General features: G+C 39.5%; 3 protein-coding genes across 3 annotated transcripts in view; all 3 read left to right on the top strand.

Annotated features, from left to right (window-relative positions):
* The window catches only part of cnih2 (cornichon family AMPA receptor auxiliary protein 2), a 7,694-nt gene extending 1,994 nt beyond the window's left edge, over positions 1-5,700 (top strand). Inside the window, exons 2-6 of the mRNA XM_027007258.2 lie at positions 1,331-1,399; positions 2,725-2,772; positions 2,996-3,108; positions 3,332-3,475; positions 4,158-5,700. Of these exons, the coding sequence (XP_026863059.1) occupies positions 1,331-1,399; positions 2,725-2,772; positions 2,996-3,108; positions 3,332-3,475; positions 4,158-4,185 (402 nt within the window). The 3' untranslated portion in view covers positions 4,186-5,700. The remainder of the gene's footprint in view (positions 1-1,330; positions 1,400-2,724; positions 2,773-2,995; positions 3,109-3,331; positions 3,476-4,157) is intronic.
* Positions 5,701-9,025: 3,325 nt separating this feature from the next.
* Positions 9,026-9,897, top strand: LOC113576267 (ubiquinol-cytochrome-c reductase complex assembly factor 3). Its single transcript, XM_035535728.1, has 2 exons — positions 9,026-9,246; positions 9,497-9,897. Exons 1-2 carry the CDS (start codon positions 9,130-9,132, stop codon positions 9,620-9,622), a joined length of 243 nt encoding a protein of 80 aa, XP_035391621.1. The 5' UTR covers positions 9,026-9,129; the 3' UTR covers positions 9,623-9,897.
* A 2,961-nt stretch (positions 9,898-12,858) lies between these two features.
* mrpl49 (mitochondrial ribosomal protein L49) lies at positions 12,859-14,160 on the top strand. The gene is made up of 4 exons (XM_027008029.2): positions 12,859-13,008; positions 13,219-13,366; positions 13,581-13,705; positions 13,849-14,160. The coding sequence occupies exons 1-4, from the start codon at positions 12,898-12,900 to the stop codon at positions 13,993-13,995; spliced, it is 531 nt and encodes a 176-aa protein (XP_026863830.2). The 5' UTR covers positions 12,859-12,897; the 3' UTR covers positions 13,996-14,160.
* The last annotated feature ends 228 nt before the right edge of the window (positions 14,161-14,388 follow it).

Raw genomic sequence — 14,388 nt, 5'->3', positions numbered from 1 at the left:
CAGACAGGCTTTATGTGTGTGAGACAGTGGCTGAGAGACAGACAGGCTTGGTGTGTGTGAGAGAGTGGGTGAGAGACAGACAGGCTTGGTGTGTGTGAGACAGTGGCTGAGAGACAGACAGGCTTGGTGTGTGTGAGACAGTGGCTGAGAGACAGACAGGCTTGGTGTGTGTGAGACAGTGGCTGAGAGACAGACAGGCTTGGTGTGTGTGAGAGAGTGGGTGAGAGACAGACAGGCCTTGTTTGTGTGAGACAGTGGGTGACAGACAGTGGGCGAAAGACAGGGCAAAATACAACACGCACCAAACTACCAACCCTCCCTCACCAGAATCATGAATTCCATCTACTGAAGTGACACTGGAGACTTCAGAACCATCGCTGTTCTACGTGACCAAAGTACATGTTTTCACCAACAGACAACTCACGCAGAAGACTTCAATTCTAGACCAGGACAACATTTTAAAATTGCATTCCAACTGCTTCACAGCCGAATACCACGTTACTAGAACAGCAGTCTGTCCTCATTTTGTTATTTAATCTCTCAGCTGTGCACAGGTTTATGAGTAAAGGTTGTAAAGGGTCATTAAAAGCACAGACTTGAAATGACTGAGTATTGACTAATGACTGAAGTGGGAGAACCTTGAAACATGCCTTTTGTGTGTGTGTGTGCGTGTGTGTGCATGAGCGAGAGTGAGAGAAAAATGGTGGGTTGCAGCATCTGCGTGTGAGAGGATGTCAGTGAGAAGCCATGTTATTGAGAATGCTTATCAAACTATAATTCTGTTCATTCCCCATCCCCCTACTCTCCATCCTCCACAACCCCCGTTTCCGTGGCGCTCTCAGCCAATGAGGCCGCATGCTCACTTCTATAGTAACCATAGCGCCCGCTTAGAGGCTCATCCAATCACCATGGAAACTGCATCTGTTTACAGCACATAGCGGAAAGAAATAAAAAGAAAATGGGGTGAAACTGATCTGTCTGGAAAAGGGGGAAGAGACAAGGCACTGATATTTACATCTGCATGTGAGTGACAGACAGACCATAAAGGGATGTGCTGATTTGGTTTGTTTGGTTTTTTGCATTACAGATAAACCGTATATACTGTAGAAATTGATTAGAGTTAGAATGTAAAAGATGATCATAGATAATCAGAGACAGTCAATTTGAGTCGGCCAGAGTCAGTCAGAGTCAGTCTCTTTCTCCTTCACTTCCTTTCTCATTCCTGAAGCTATGCTTTTGGGATGAATATCGATGTGACAGTTCTCCTTTCAAAATCTTGCCCAAACTTAAGATGGCTGTCATGAAGATCACGCTGTTTGTGCTTCTCTAGATCATTGCGTTCGACGAACTGCGCACAGATTTCAAGAACCCCATCGATCAGAGCAACCCTACCAGAGCGGTATGATGTTACTACAAACTTCTCACCTGATGACACACATACGCAGACGTACATATACACAAATGCACACCCTTATTTAAAAAGCCCACCATTGCGTATTATGCAGAATTACTTTGTACTATGGTAGGACACAACGTATAATTTTTTAATCATTATTACAGTACTGCCCTTTGCAGTATGAACTTTGCTATAGGTTAATATATGAAAATGAACCTGACAAATTCAGCACAGTATTTCTACTGTGTGCTGAGGGTATCTTGATCAGTCTCAGACATTGGGTGGGTGTTTTTAATGAATCATGGCCAGGGCAGTATCTCTTGAGGATTCTGAGGACGTTTCCTCTGTAGTTTGTGGCTTAATAGTAGACATAACAGATTTTTAAACATTTTTTGAATGAATTGCCTTTACACTCTGATAGATAATACTAAAATAGTTGTTCTCGCTGACTGATTTGGACTATGTAATCAGCAAAAACATTTCAACCCAGTAGAGAATTCTGTTTCAGAATGCAGTCCTCCCCACAGTCCCCCGTGCCTGCCCAATAGAAAATTATTTAGTGCGTGTATGAAACAGACAGGGAAGGTTAACCTTGCATGACTTTGTAGACAGATATTTTGGACAAAGGTTTGGATGGAGCATGTAGAGTTTAGGGGATAGGATCCTTAAGTATGACAGAAGTTGGCAAGAATGTGAAATCGATTACATGAGTTTAAATAAAGCTTACATTTTTTTGGCCTTTGAATATTTATATTAATTGAAGTCCTATAAACAGGTCACCATACTGAGGCATTGCCATGTAACTATGTATAATATTACCATGATAATTCACATAATCTGAAAGATTTTCTGATTGTTGGGCACATGAGTGACATGGATTTCTAGTTGTAAACATTGCTAGTTATGGTACAGATGCATCTATTGCAAACAAGACGTATCTTTAATACATAGAAAATCACAAAGAACTGCTTAAACAAAACAGAAGTAGGTATCATAACCTTAAATTAACTTTAAGATTAACCCTAATATTAATTTTAACCCTAACCCTAATCTTAACCAAAAATTGTTTGCTTTCACTTAATTAATAGACAAAATGTCTCAAAAGGTCAAGTAATTCTGTAGAATAATTTAAAAAAAATTATAAGCATTTTGCAATTGCATTACATAGCTAACCCTAGCAATGTTCTATAATATAATATTATATTTTTGTTCTTATCATGCAGCATACAGAATTAGTACACTCATAATATAATGAATTAGTATGCATATATACTATATACAGAATTAGTATGCACATGATACACTGTTTTGCTAATGTCTTTCTTCAGAGGGAAAGAATACTGAACATTGAGAGGATCTGCAACCTTCTAAGGAGGGTGAGTGCAGAGAGCTCCTTCATAACTTCTTCAGGTCATGTAAATAAGCATGTTCAGAAAGCTTAGGAATATTACGTGTCTTTCTTTAAGACCATATCCTGTGTTTTTTACTTACACAAGCACAGGTACAAATCACTCAGGGCACAGTGTGGAGCTGCATTTCAGCAAATGTGTGTGAACATGGACTCTAAGCTGCTGTAAGAGCTGTGCGTTCTTTTCCTAGCTGGTGGTTCCAGAATATTCCATTCACGGCCTGTTCTGTCTCATGTTCATGTGTGCGGGGGAGTGGGTCACACTGGGCCTCAACATCCCTCTGCTCTTCTATCATCTCTGGAGGTAGTAGCTCATCCTGTCCATCTCACTATGGCTCAGCCATAGTTTAAGCCTAGTACTGCGCTAAATGTTTTTTGTTTTGTTTTGTTTTTTTACCAGGCTAACCAATTATTACATTCATACTTTCAGAGACAGGCTGACAAAATAGCATAATTCCAACCATAATGCCACATCTCCAAAGCAGCTGAACTACAGTAGGGCAACAGTCACATTTGTGCTCCTGCAGGTTCTTTCACCGGCCAGCAGATGGCTCGGAGGTCATGTACGACCCAGTCAGTGTGATGAATGCAGATATTCTGAATTACTGTCAGAAAGAGTCTTGGTGCAAACTGGGATTCTACCTTCTCTCTTTCTTCTACTACCTGTACAGGTAAAACCTCCTCGCAGCCACTTACCACAGGCTCTCTGTTCCCACGCACAGAGTTCTGTTTGACGTCACTCTATATATCACTATTAAACAACTAATAACTACTTATTAGCAATAATTGAGAATTACATGTTAATAACAAATCACTATATATTTTTTACTCACACAAAGAATGTGTTCAGCTGACTTTCAAAACTGACTTGTGTCAAATGTGCTGTAATCTTGCCTATTACATCTTCCTCTTTGTATCAGTTAAACCGAGTTCATTATGTTCATGCCCATAGATATTATATGTAAGCACACAGACATCATGTGCATGCTCTTAAAGTTTTTCTAAATAACTAACTTTTTTGAGAGCTGATTAATAAATAAATTTTCTTAGCACCTGTGAGGCTTATTCCATACTCTTATGAAAAGAAAAAGAGGCAGTTAGTTTCATACCACTGTTATTGTTATTTGTATTACTTGTTTTAATGATGTTATTGTCATTGGTGTTACTGGTGTTATTGTTACTGGGGTTACTGTTATTAGTGTTACTGGAAATATTGTTTTTCCATTTACTGGTAGAAGTCTGTTGTTATTGGTGGATGTCTGTAGTTTTTGGTGAAAATCTATTGTTATTGATTGTCATTTACATTATACATTTTACATTTACATTTACATTTTGTTCTCTGCCCCTTTTCAGTATGGTCTACGCTTTGGTAAGCTTCTAATCAATGAGGCCAAATGGAGAACAGTGACAAGGAGTACAAGAGGAACCTTAACAAAGAAAGTGCAATGTAACACCTTCTCTCTCATCCACCCATTTCTTCAGAACAGACTCGCTTCACCCTCTACCACAATCTGGTAGGGAAGAATGAAGGAACCTAGAAACACACAGATAGAGAAGCAGTTAGTAGTTGCTAGTAGTCACTGCAATCCAAAACAGAGGAATAAAGCGAGCACATGCCAGAGAGAGCGTGAGAAACAGGCAGGCTCTAGCAGCACTGATGTTTCGTCAATAGAGTTTCAATTCTCAAGGGCTGCTGAACATCACTGCTGCTCAGAGCAATGTGAGGAAGCATAAGTTTGAAGAAGTAGGTGAATAAATAAAAGCCCCATTATCTCTGTTATCATTGACTTTTAGAAATTATGCATTTATGTTATAATGTCCTTTCATTTACAAAACTCAATTGTGTGGAAAGATACACTTGTATAGTTAAAGTGCTAAACATTTGGTATTTCAGTAAAGTATTTGTGATAGATTATTTTAAAGCTGCCTGATAAGTAGAAATTGAGTATAATATCAATCAATTTATTATATAGTTCAGTTGTTGTATTTCAATCCAGGGTAGTACTACTAGAGTTCTTACAATAAAGAAAATCATATATTTATACGTAGAAAGAGATAGTGATGTTTACACAGACTCTCCAAGCAAATCAACCAATGAAACGAGAAATCACACAGGCCGGAAAAAACTGTTTGAACTGCGGGACTTTTATAGGAATGACTATAATAATTATAAGAGCCAATGCATTGGTTCAAGCTGTCAGGGGCTGTACATGTACATAATATATCTGGCAGCCTTAGGCAGGAATGCACCTCTATATCACTGTGGGGACCAAGCTGTTCCTCTGTGAAACTCCTAACTGAGATGGACATGCAAGACAAGCCATTGCTGTTGTTCTCTGATCATTAAGATGCTTTTCGAAGGACAATGTAACTAAACTGTGTGGTGTGACAAGGAAATGAGTGTCAAATGCAAAGTGCTGAGAAGTATAATGTAAAATAGGGAGCATGAAATGTATAGATGTGCCGAAGATGATTATGGCGATAACGAAGCCACTGATGATGCTGCTGGCAACACTGATCATGATGTGATGACATCAGACCCGGGTACAGCAACAACATCCACACTCTGCTGGAGGCCATGCAGTGCAGTGTAGATCTTCTGCTCCCCTCATCCCTGATTGGTCCTGCTGTTGCTTCCGACAACCCTGATTGGTCCTGCTTCTGTTTCCCTCAGCCCTGATTGGTCCTGTGTGGGAACCAGGCACCTCTTTTAGCTCCAGCACCATCAGTGTCAGAAGTTTTACTTGTCTACTAAGAGATTAATACTGATTATCTGCTGGAAGCACCAGATGGGAATAACAGTTTCAGAGGTAGTTATCACAGTGGAGATGGCTTAACACTCCCATTCTCTCTCTCTCTCTCTCTCTCTCTCTGTCTCTGTCTCTCTCTCTCTCTCTCTCTCCCACACACACACACACACACACACACACACACACACACACACACACACACACACACACACACACACACACACACACACACACACACACACACCATAAAAGACTATATTACAAATCTCTGGTAAATGTCTCTGGGGACAACTGAAGGGTTAGAGTAATACAGTGTGTCACTGAGATTTTAAACAGCAGTGGCATTTTAGTTCATGTTCTCCTGTGGTGAAAGACTCCTGCCCCCATAATGTGAATCTTTTTTGGACAATCGCTTCAAGCACATCAGAGAAAACAAAGATGAAAAATTTAAGGATCATTTGAACATTACCACTGAATGTCTTATTGCAACTTATTAAAAGTGAACATGCAGTATCTATATTTAAGGATAAGTACATGTAAATGTCTTTTATACTCATTAGTCATCTGTATGCTACAGTATCTTTGTTAAAGCTATGGTCTGTATTCATTAGAATACAAAACATACTAAAAAGCAATCTTACATATTCTAATAAAATGTGGCAAATAAATTCCATTGCAAATTTGTTGTTGTTTGTGCAGCACAGCTAAAAAAAGATAATAAAAAAGTGGAAAGGAATTCAACATGAATTATAAGAATTTAAGGACACTGACGTGTGTTCAATTCAATCTCCCTTCTGTAGAATGGGAAGCCTTAATATTAGAAGTGAATACTGAAAGGGAGAATGTGAGATATCTCCCTAAGTGAAAGAGAGAGAGGTAGACAACCTGACATAAAATGTATCTCATTCTTTTGGTGTCTCCATGGCAACCAAATTATGTTAGATACTTATTGACTCACTATTCTCTCCCTCAGCTCACAATGAATTCAGAGTCCAACAGAGACCAAACACAGGCGTTCTGGACAGAGCAGCCGAAACCTAATATTTGCCAAAGCTCAGAAAAGCTATTTGGTCTGAAAATGGAGCAAATAAATAGAGCACAGCCTAAAGATGATGAGTTAAGCAAAGCTAAATAACTGTTTTCTTTCCAAAGGGCTAGTTAAGTGTTGTATTTTGAACAGGCTCCTGTTCTACATGCAGAAACATGCTTGTAATCCCCCCCCCCCCCCCAACAACCCTCCTTTCCTCTCCACCTCTTGAGAGATGTTGCTATGGAAACTGGTTACAACTGATAAGTTTGAAACATGAGTGAGCCACTGACACAGCTAGAGCATATGCAGACACACACACTAGTGCATATGTAGATACACGCATGCAAACACACACGCACACACACACACTCACTCATGCGCACACACACAAGCACAAATAAATATCTAAATCAGCAACATCGAGAGAAAGATAGATAAAGACATCTGGAAACAAATGATTATACTTAAAAATAGCTTCCAAACAAAATTCTTCTTTGAAGTAATTATAAATGAAACAGTTAACAACATTTAATCCATTTCCATTATTATCCATATAAATAAAATTGCTAGACAAAAATCCAAGACACAACAAACCCCAGACACAACAGTTAGGAAGATATGAAGAGAAACATGAAGTACAGCAACAGGATGAGAGAGAAAAGGTGTCAGGCTGACCCGGACACTGTTTGTGTTTGGCTCCTGTGTTTTAGAGTCAAAGTGTTTTAGGATTAGAGTAGTTTAGGGTTATGGTTAGGCTGTTTAGGGCTGTGAATGAGCGCTTAAACCAGGTTTTCAATACAAACCTCAGAGACGCGCTGAAGTGTGTTCCAACTCCAAAATACTCCTCAGGTATTGAAAGAAGGTAAAGTGCTGATAAGGGAAAGTAAAGATAGTGTAAGGGGGGGTTACAGACATGGTGCATGTCAACTGATTGGAGATCAGTTGTCTAAATCAGCTGTACAATCTGCATAAACATGTGTGTAATTGCACACATGCACACACCCAATATATATCCAACTAGTACCACAGAACGGTTTATAAAAGAGCATACACAAAAATATCAATGTTTTGAAGGATCAGAAATATTTTTGAGCCTGCTTACAATCCCCTCACTGCATCATAATCTTAATTAGCATTTCAGATAGACATGAATGCTGTGAAAAATCACACTAACACTTACGCACAGGTGTGGAGAAACAGGAAATGATTGCGATGTGATTATGAAAGATGAGTCTGCTTCTAATCTGTACACACAGCAATGTAATGTGCATATTTGAACAAACCCATGCATTCAGGTTCATTCAAACATACACTGACAGATTACACACACACACACACACACACACACACACACTTGCGTGCGCGCTCACACACACACACACACACACTCACACACACACACACACACACACACACACACACATTCCTTCCAATGATCAGTGCTGTACCTTTGGGAAAAAATGGGTGTCATGGCAACAGAACTGGGCATCTGTGAGTGCTACTGTAGCAAGCAGAAAGAGAAGGAGGGGATGAGAAGAGAGGTGTCATTACGGACCGAGTGATTCAAAAGAGGAAGGGGGGGGGGCAAGAAACAATGAAAGATTTGAGCCATAGTGTATAAAACACAACCTGCTTCCTCACTGACAGAAGGCTGACATTTCCAAGCAGCCATGATGATGGAAAACGGACAAAGATGTAGGATAGAGGGGTCTTAAGGAGTAAATATGGAGTCTGACTGAAGAGCTTTGAGCTGCTCTATTAAGTGTTCAGTGTTCCAAGTGTTCAGTGAAATGAATAAAAAACATGTGGCATTCAGGCAGAGTACATAAGACATGTGAATAAACTGAAAGTCCCATTATGCTGTTATTGCTGTTTGGTGCTGGGAAGTCTTTTTATATGGTACCATGGTCAGTAATCAAAACTGGACATTTTGTAAAGATGTGATCTGAACTGGAACAAATGAGTGAGCTTTCTGGTGCAGTTCTGTGGTGTTCTCTGTAGGTTGAGCAGAGTCTGTTATCAGTACTTACTGCCTTTACACCCACGCAGTCCGATTTTGACTCACATACACACACGCTCGTTCAGTCAGTCAGTCACACACACACACACACACACACAGGTGAGATCCAGATGAGAATATCACAAGCACGAAGACTCCATCTAGAGCTATAGTGCCATCTGGCGGTGTGTGGTTGGCTGGGAATATGTTTAATGCTACATGATCTGTCTGCGTTTAAAAGATCATTTTACGTTAAATAAGCCTGATCGCCAAACTTTTGTTTAATTGTTTTCTGATGGCTTCACTGTCCGCATTTTTGCTGAGAACTGAGACTTTCTTTAGTGCTGTACAATACAAGATTATTTTCTAGAATAACTATTTCCTGTCGACAATCACGACCTCTTGTGTCCACTTCGTTTTTTAAACGAAGCTGGGCTCCCATGATGCATTACGTGACTGCGTTTAGCATGTGAGACTTTAGCTTGCTGATCGAGCTGTCGAACGGGCAGTTTGACTAACGTGGTAAACTGAGGAGAAGAAGTTAAAATGAGAGGTTTACGGACCATATTGGCCTCTGTTGCCATGGTCGCAACGCTTGCTAGTGGGTTCGGAATGTGGTTAGTGATTTCACTTGGAAATGAAAAAAACATGGAACTACATAAGGTACTTAAACATCACAAAATACAGATATTTCACTGTGTATGACATCCAAGATTACTAGAATGCATATCACTGTTTGGATTGCGCAATGTTGTCTGGAAACAGTGTTTTCACTAGCTCCGTCATTTTATTCTTGCTAGAAGACTCCTGGTTGAACTCGTCCACGACCTGGACATCTACAACGGATGTCTTGTCTTAGGCGTTATGTTTTTGTACCGGTTACTTCAGTGCCTCTGTGTTTGTAATCCCGCAGCATCTGCTCGAGTCCAACCCTGTGCGGATGAAGGAGCACAGAGAGAGGAACGAGCTTATTCTCCGGGTTCTGCAGGAGGCAGCGGAGACCGACGAGAATATTACTCGACGTTTTGGCCAGAAATAGGATTAACCGGAATTGTGACTATTGGTTGGTAAATACCAGTATGCGATGAGGTGGACTTATCAAAGGATTTATGTGAATAAGCATCATAAACTTGAATGTCAGCTCCAGATAAGGGGCACGAAAATTAGTGGTAAGGACAAATGATGAAATATGACGTTAATATGAAGTGTAGGGTTCATTAGTAATTGCTGTTAGAAAATGCTCTTATTTAGTTAAGTACTTTTTATCAAGAGAAATTTGCTGAACATAAATGGAAATAAAAAGCTTGAATATTACATTTTTGCCTAAGAACACTGCCATGAATAAGGAATGGTACCAAAACATCCTCCAAGAGCAACTTCTCCCAATGATCCAGGAGCAATTTGGTGATGAACAATGCTTTTTCCAGCATGATGGCGCATCATGTCGCAAGGCAAAAGTGATAACCAAGTGGCTCGGTTAACAAAACATTGAAATTTTAGGTCCCTGGACAGAAAACTTCCCAGATAACATTGAGAACCTGTGGTCAATCCTTTCAAAAAAGGGTGGACAAACAAAAACACAGAAACGGATCAACTCTGAGCACTGATTAGGCAAGAATGGGTTGCTATAAGTCAAGATTTTGCCCAGAAGCTGATATCCAGCATGCCAAGGTGAATTGCAGAAGTCTTAAAAAAAGAAGGGTCAATACAGTAAATATTAAGTCTTTGCTTAAACTGCATGTATTTGCCAATAATTAAAAAAAAACAACTTATGAAATGTTTATATTTGTACTTCACTATACCATATAAACAACTGACAAAAGGGTTTAAAAAAAAAACAAACAAACAAAAAACGAGGCAGTAAACTTTGTGAAAACCAAAATTTGTGTCAGTCTCAAAACATTTGGCCATGACTATATATATTTTAACTAGAAAGGACTATGAGCAAACTTCTTGATAGCTTGCTATGAAAGCCCATGGGAAAAGGAGGTTGCAGGGTAAAAAATCCAGATTGGTCCCCAAAGCACGAGCAAATTAAATTAGTACACATGAAAGTTTGGTGACCATATCTTAAACCCAGAAAGAGATGTCACTAAAGCAGTTGTAATTCAAATCGACCTCATATCCATTGCTAGGATCTTGTAACTCCTTGTATTTGATTAAATGGTTGATGTAACAGGTTATGTTGTCACAACAATTTTATTTTAGGTGAAAGGAGAGTGGAAAATATAGGGCCAGCGAGGAGTGTGCTTGGACTTTTGGGCTGACTATATATATATCTCCAGTTGAGTTGTAGACTCAGTACATAGCCCTGTGGAGCACCAGTAAGTTTAGTTTAAATTGGGTAGAATGGTATGTCCCTATTCTGACTGACTGGGGGTGAATGGTTACAACTGCTTTGCCAAATCAAGATAAATACGTCCGTTTCTTTGTGTGCGACAGAATAAAGCGATACCCTAAAATGTGTGGAAAGGAGTTCTGCGCAATACATGAGCACTACTGATGCGTTAAAGGTTCTGCGACATTCGTGAGCCTTTATTGCCCTGGGGTAAGAGAATTGCTTCCTGTTTGAAAGGTCATTGGCTTCAATAAAATATAAAAGAAAAAAACGTGTTAAATGTGTTTTTAAAGCTCGAGCAGTTTGTAAATAATCTGCATTAAAGAAAGTATAGTTGCAGCCAGTTATCTGTGGCAAAAAAAAAAAATTGTTTTTTTCTAGCCTAGCTATCTTATTCGCTCAGTTTACTACTCAGTGTCAGTTCGATACCATCGTCGACCTCGGGCGTAGCAGGCATGCCACTTTTTGGAGACTGCTGGAGTTGCCGCGTTCTCTCCGGCAGTGGGCTTATTGCCTCAGCAGGTTACGTGTGGCTGGCGGCGCGTAAAAGAATGCGGCAAGGAGGTGTAACATCGATGGGCACAGTCGCTCAGCTCACATTTGCCGCAGGTTTGCTGTTTTGAATTTATAGCAATAAATGCAATTGATTTACTTTCAATTCAGAAACTGATCAGTGACATTTGTAATTTCTTCTTAGGTCTGGCTGCCTGGGGCGTTGTAGTAATGGCAGATCCAGTAGGAAAAGCCACAAAGAAAACATAGCTCCTATCAACAGAATAATGACCGACCCTCAGCGATGTGTGATCTTGCGGATAATGGAAACTTGCTAAAACATCTGATACTTGGGGATTAAAACACATTTTTAAACAAAAACCCTATAACCTCAAATCTTATTAAAACTGTTAAATCACGAAATGCAACAGAAGTGAAATTTATCTAAATGTTTAAATAAGAAGTGGCAGGTGTTACGCTTCAACATAAGTTTAAATTCTAAAGAGGTTTTCAAGCGGTTTTGAATAGCAGATCAAGAGTTGGCATTTGGTAGCTTGTCGAATGTCGCAACACTGAGACTATTGTACTGAACTCTTCTCTTTGCCCTGGCCTTTTCTTTTTCCCCGTTTGAATAACGGTTCATATGTATCTGGTGTACGTGTCTGGTGAAAATGTGTGGGGGTTTTTATTTCAGACTTTGCCTTCCAGGAATATCGATGAGATCTCAAAAGTTTTACAAGATTACTTAAATCGTCCATCTCAGACTGACACTTTTTAGTTCGTCGTTATGAAGTGGCAGCCTACAAAGTGAGATGATGATATATCAATTCATTTCCTCCAAAGACTACAGTTTATGGGAAAGCACGTCATTCAACGCGTCTGTTTAAATATTTTATGAAAAAATGTATACAGAATCGTAACAAATAAAACACTTGGCCAATCACATTGCTGTGGGGGGTAGTCTCTGATCCATGAAACGAAACACTGCAAAGTCTGTGCCCGAACAAATAACTGCATGAACAAACCAAATATCAGATGGAGCGACTTTATCACGTGAACATTTTGGCATTCGTAATTCAGGTGGCTAGCTAATTAATAATTTGTTGTTCTCCTTGCTATCTGGTTCTCTCAGCTCATGTTGGTCACCGGTAAAATAAAAATACGTAGTTCTAGTCTGCATCATACAGTTTTCCTCAGTCTTTCTACTAGATGATCAAATCACCACTTGGCTTCGACCTGCAACACCAGCACACACAAGACACTAGGTTTCTGCGCATGCGTAACCTTGAATGCCTCCTAAACTTGTACCAGCACTTTTATTGTGCAATTTTTAAATTGTCAGTAGAAATGTTTATATGTATAGTATGTACAAAATGGTTTACGATTTTGAGCGACTGTAACTTCTATTATGGTGAAAATCTCTAATTATTGGCAGCAGCTCCGTCACGTGGGCCCGTTTGCCCTTTGGTGACGGAGTGGTGTATATGGCCGCGTCCGTCAGAAACATGGCGTTAACGGTCACACAACGTTTGTGGATTTCTCACGAAGTTGCCAGTTTAGCTAGACGTATATCCACTGTTGGAGCATGTTTACGAGTAAGTTTTATATTCCATATTTTGTATAATAACCTTTTGATTGTGCGTGTTTTAGATTTAGCCAATGTTAGCTAACCGCTAGCTAACTTACGTTGTAGACTACTGGATGGAGGGAGGGTAGAAGCTAACAAATGGTACCCTAACCATATATTTTAGTTTATGTTTGGCGTGTATCTTTTCTTTATGGTTTATGTTGCTTTTGTTGTTTAGGCAGAGAACAGAACACCTGGAGAAAGGACAGGAATAGTGGAATCTAGCGAGGAGTACAGGTTTGTAGAGAGGCTAATTCCTCCAACGTGTATACCCACCCCACACAAATATGATGGATCTGCCCCGTCTGGATGGACCCCACCATCGGGTAAATACTGGTTATGTTAGTCATGAATTGCATGTTTTTTACACATTGCAAAGCAAAACAACAATGATTACGTAAATGTCAGATAGTAGATGAATGGTCTGAATCATTTTAGTATTGAATCATTTTTAGTGTCTAAATGTAAAGTTAGATTTCAAAATATCTTTAATCTACATCATGTATGACATTCATCTTTGTGCCGTGTTCCTTGTTACAGAGGTGCCTCCTGCACTACCATACATGATCCGGCGCTCCAGAATGCACAACGTCCCTGTTTATTCAGATATCAAACATGGCAATCAAAAGAGCACTCTCCTTCGCAAGGTGGAAGGAGATATTTGGGTGTGTTTACAGTGAAAATTCTGTTAAAACAGTAATCAGTCAACTACAGTCAACCTGGTTGGTTGTAATAATTTGTGGCTGCATTGCGTGACCTAACTTGTATTGCCTTAAGGTGAGTTGTTTATTGGAGATGTGTTTTCCAGGCTTTGAACAAGGATGTAAAGGAGTATCTGCAGCAGCTCACAGGCAAAGAGCTGCCGACACAAGTTAATGAAGTTACGGGGACCATTCGCATTAAAGGCCAGTTTGACAAAGAGATTAAGGAGTGGTTAGTGAAAAAAGGGTTCTGAATAGGACTTGGAGTGAAAGACAACAAAGACACTGCTAACTGCTGCAATTACTGAAAAGCAAGTGACACACATTGGAGCAAATTCTAATTATGTATTTCTTGACATGCAAATACAACTGTTTTGATGCATATGAAGAACTGAAACAAATAAAAGGATTCAATCGCAGCATTTAATGTATGACACTTTATTTGTTTGCTCATGAGGTGTGACTGACTATTGGGAATCAGAACAAGATTAATCGAAAAGTACGAATGATTGAATTCGTGAATACAACTTTTATACTGCATTAACTTTTTTGACATTTGATTTCATTTACATATTAAAAGAGCAGGTATCTGCATAAGATTGCTAAAGACGAATCTGCGCAAATTTGCGCCGTCTGTTCATATTGCT

Source organism: Electrophorus electricus, chromosome 17 (assembly GCF_013358815.1).
Source record: "Electrophorus electricus isolate fEleEle1 chromosome 17, fEleEle1.pri, whole genome shotgun sequence".
Taxonomy (NCBI): domain Eukaryota; kingdom Metazoa; phylum Chordata; class Actinopteri; order Gymnotiformes; family Gymnotidae; genus Electrophorus; species Electrophorus electricus.
Note: the sequence above shows the minus strand (reverse complement) of the source record. Positions and strands in the feature narration are given on the sequence as shown.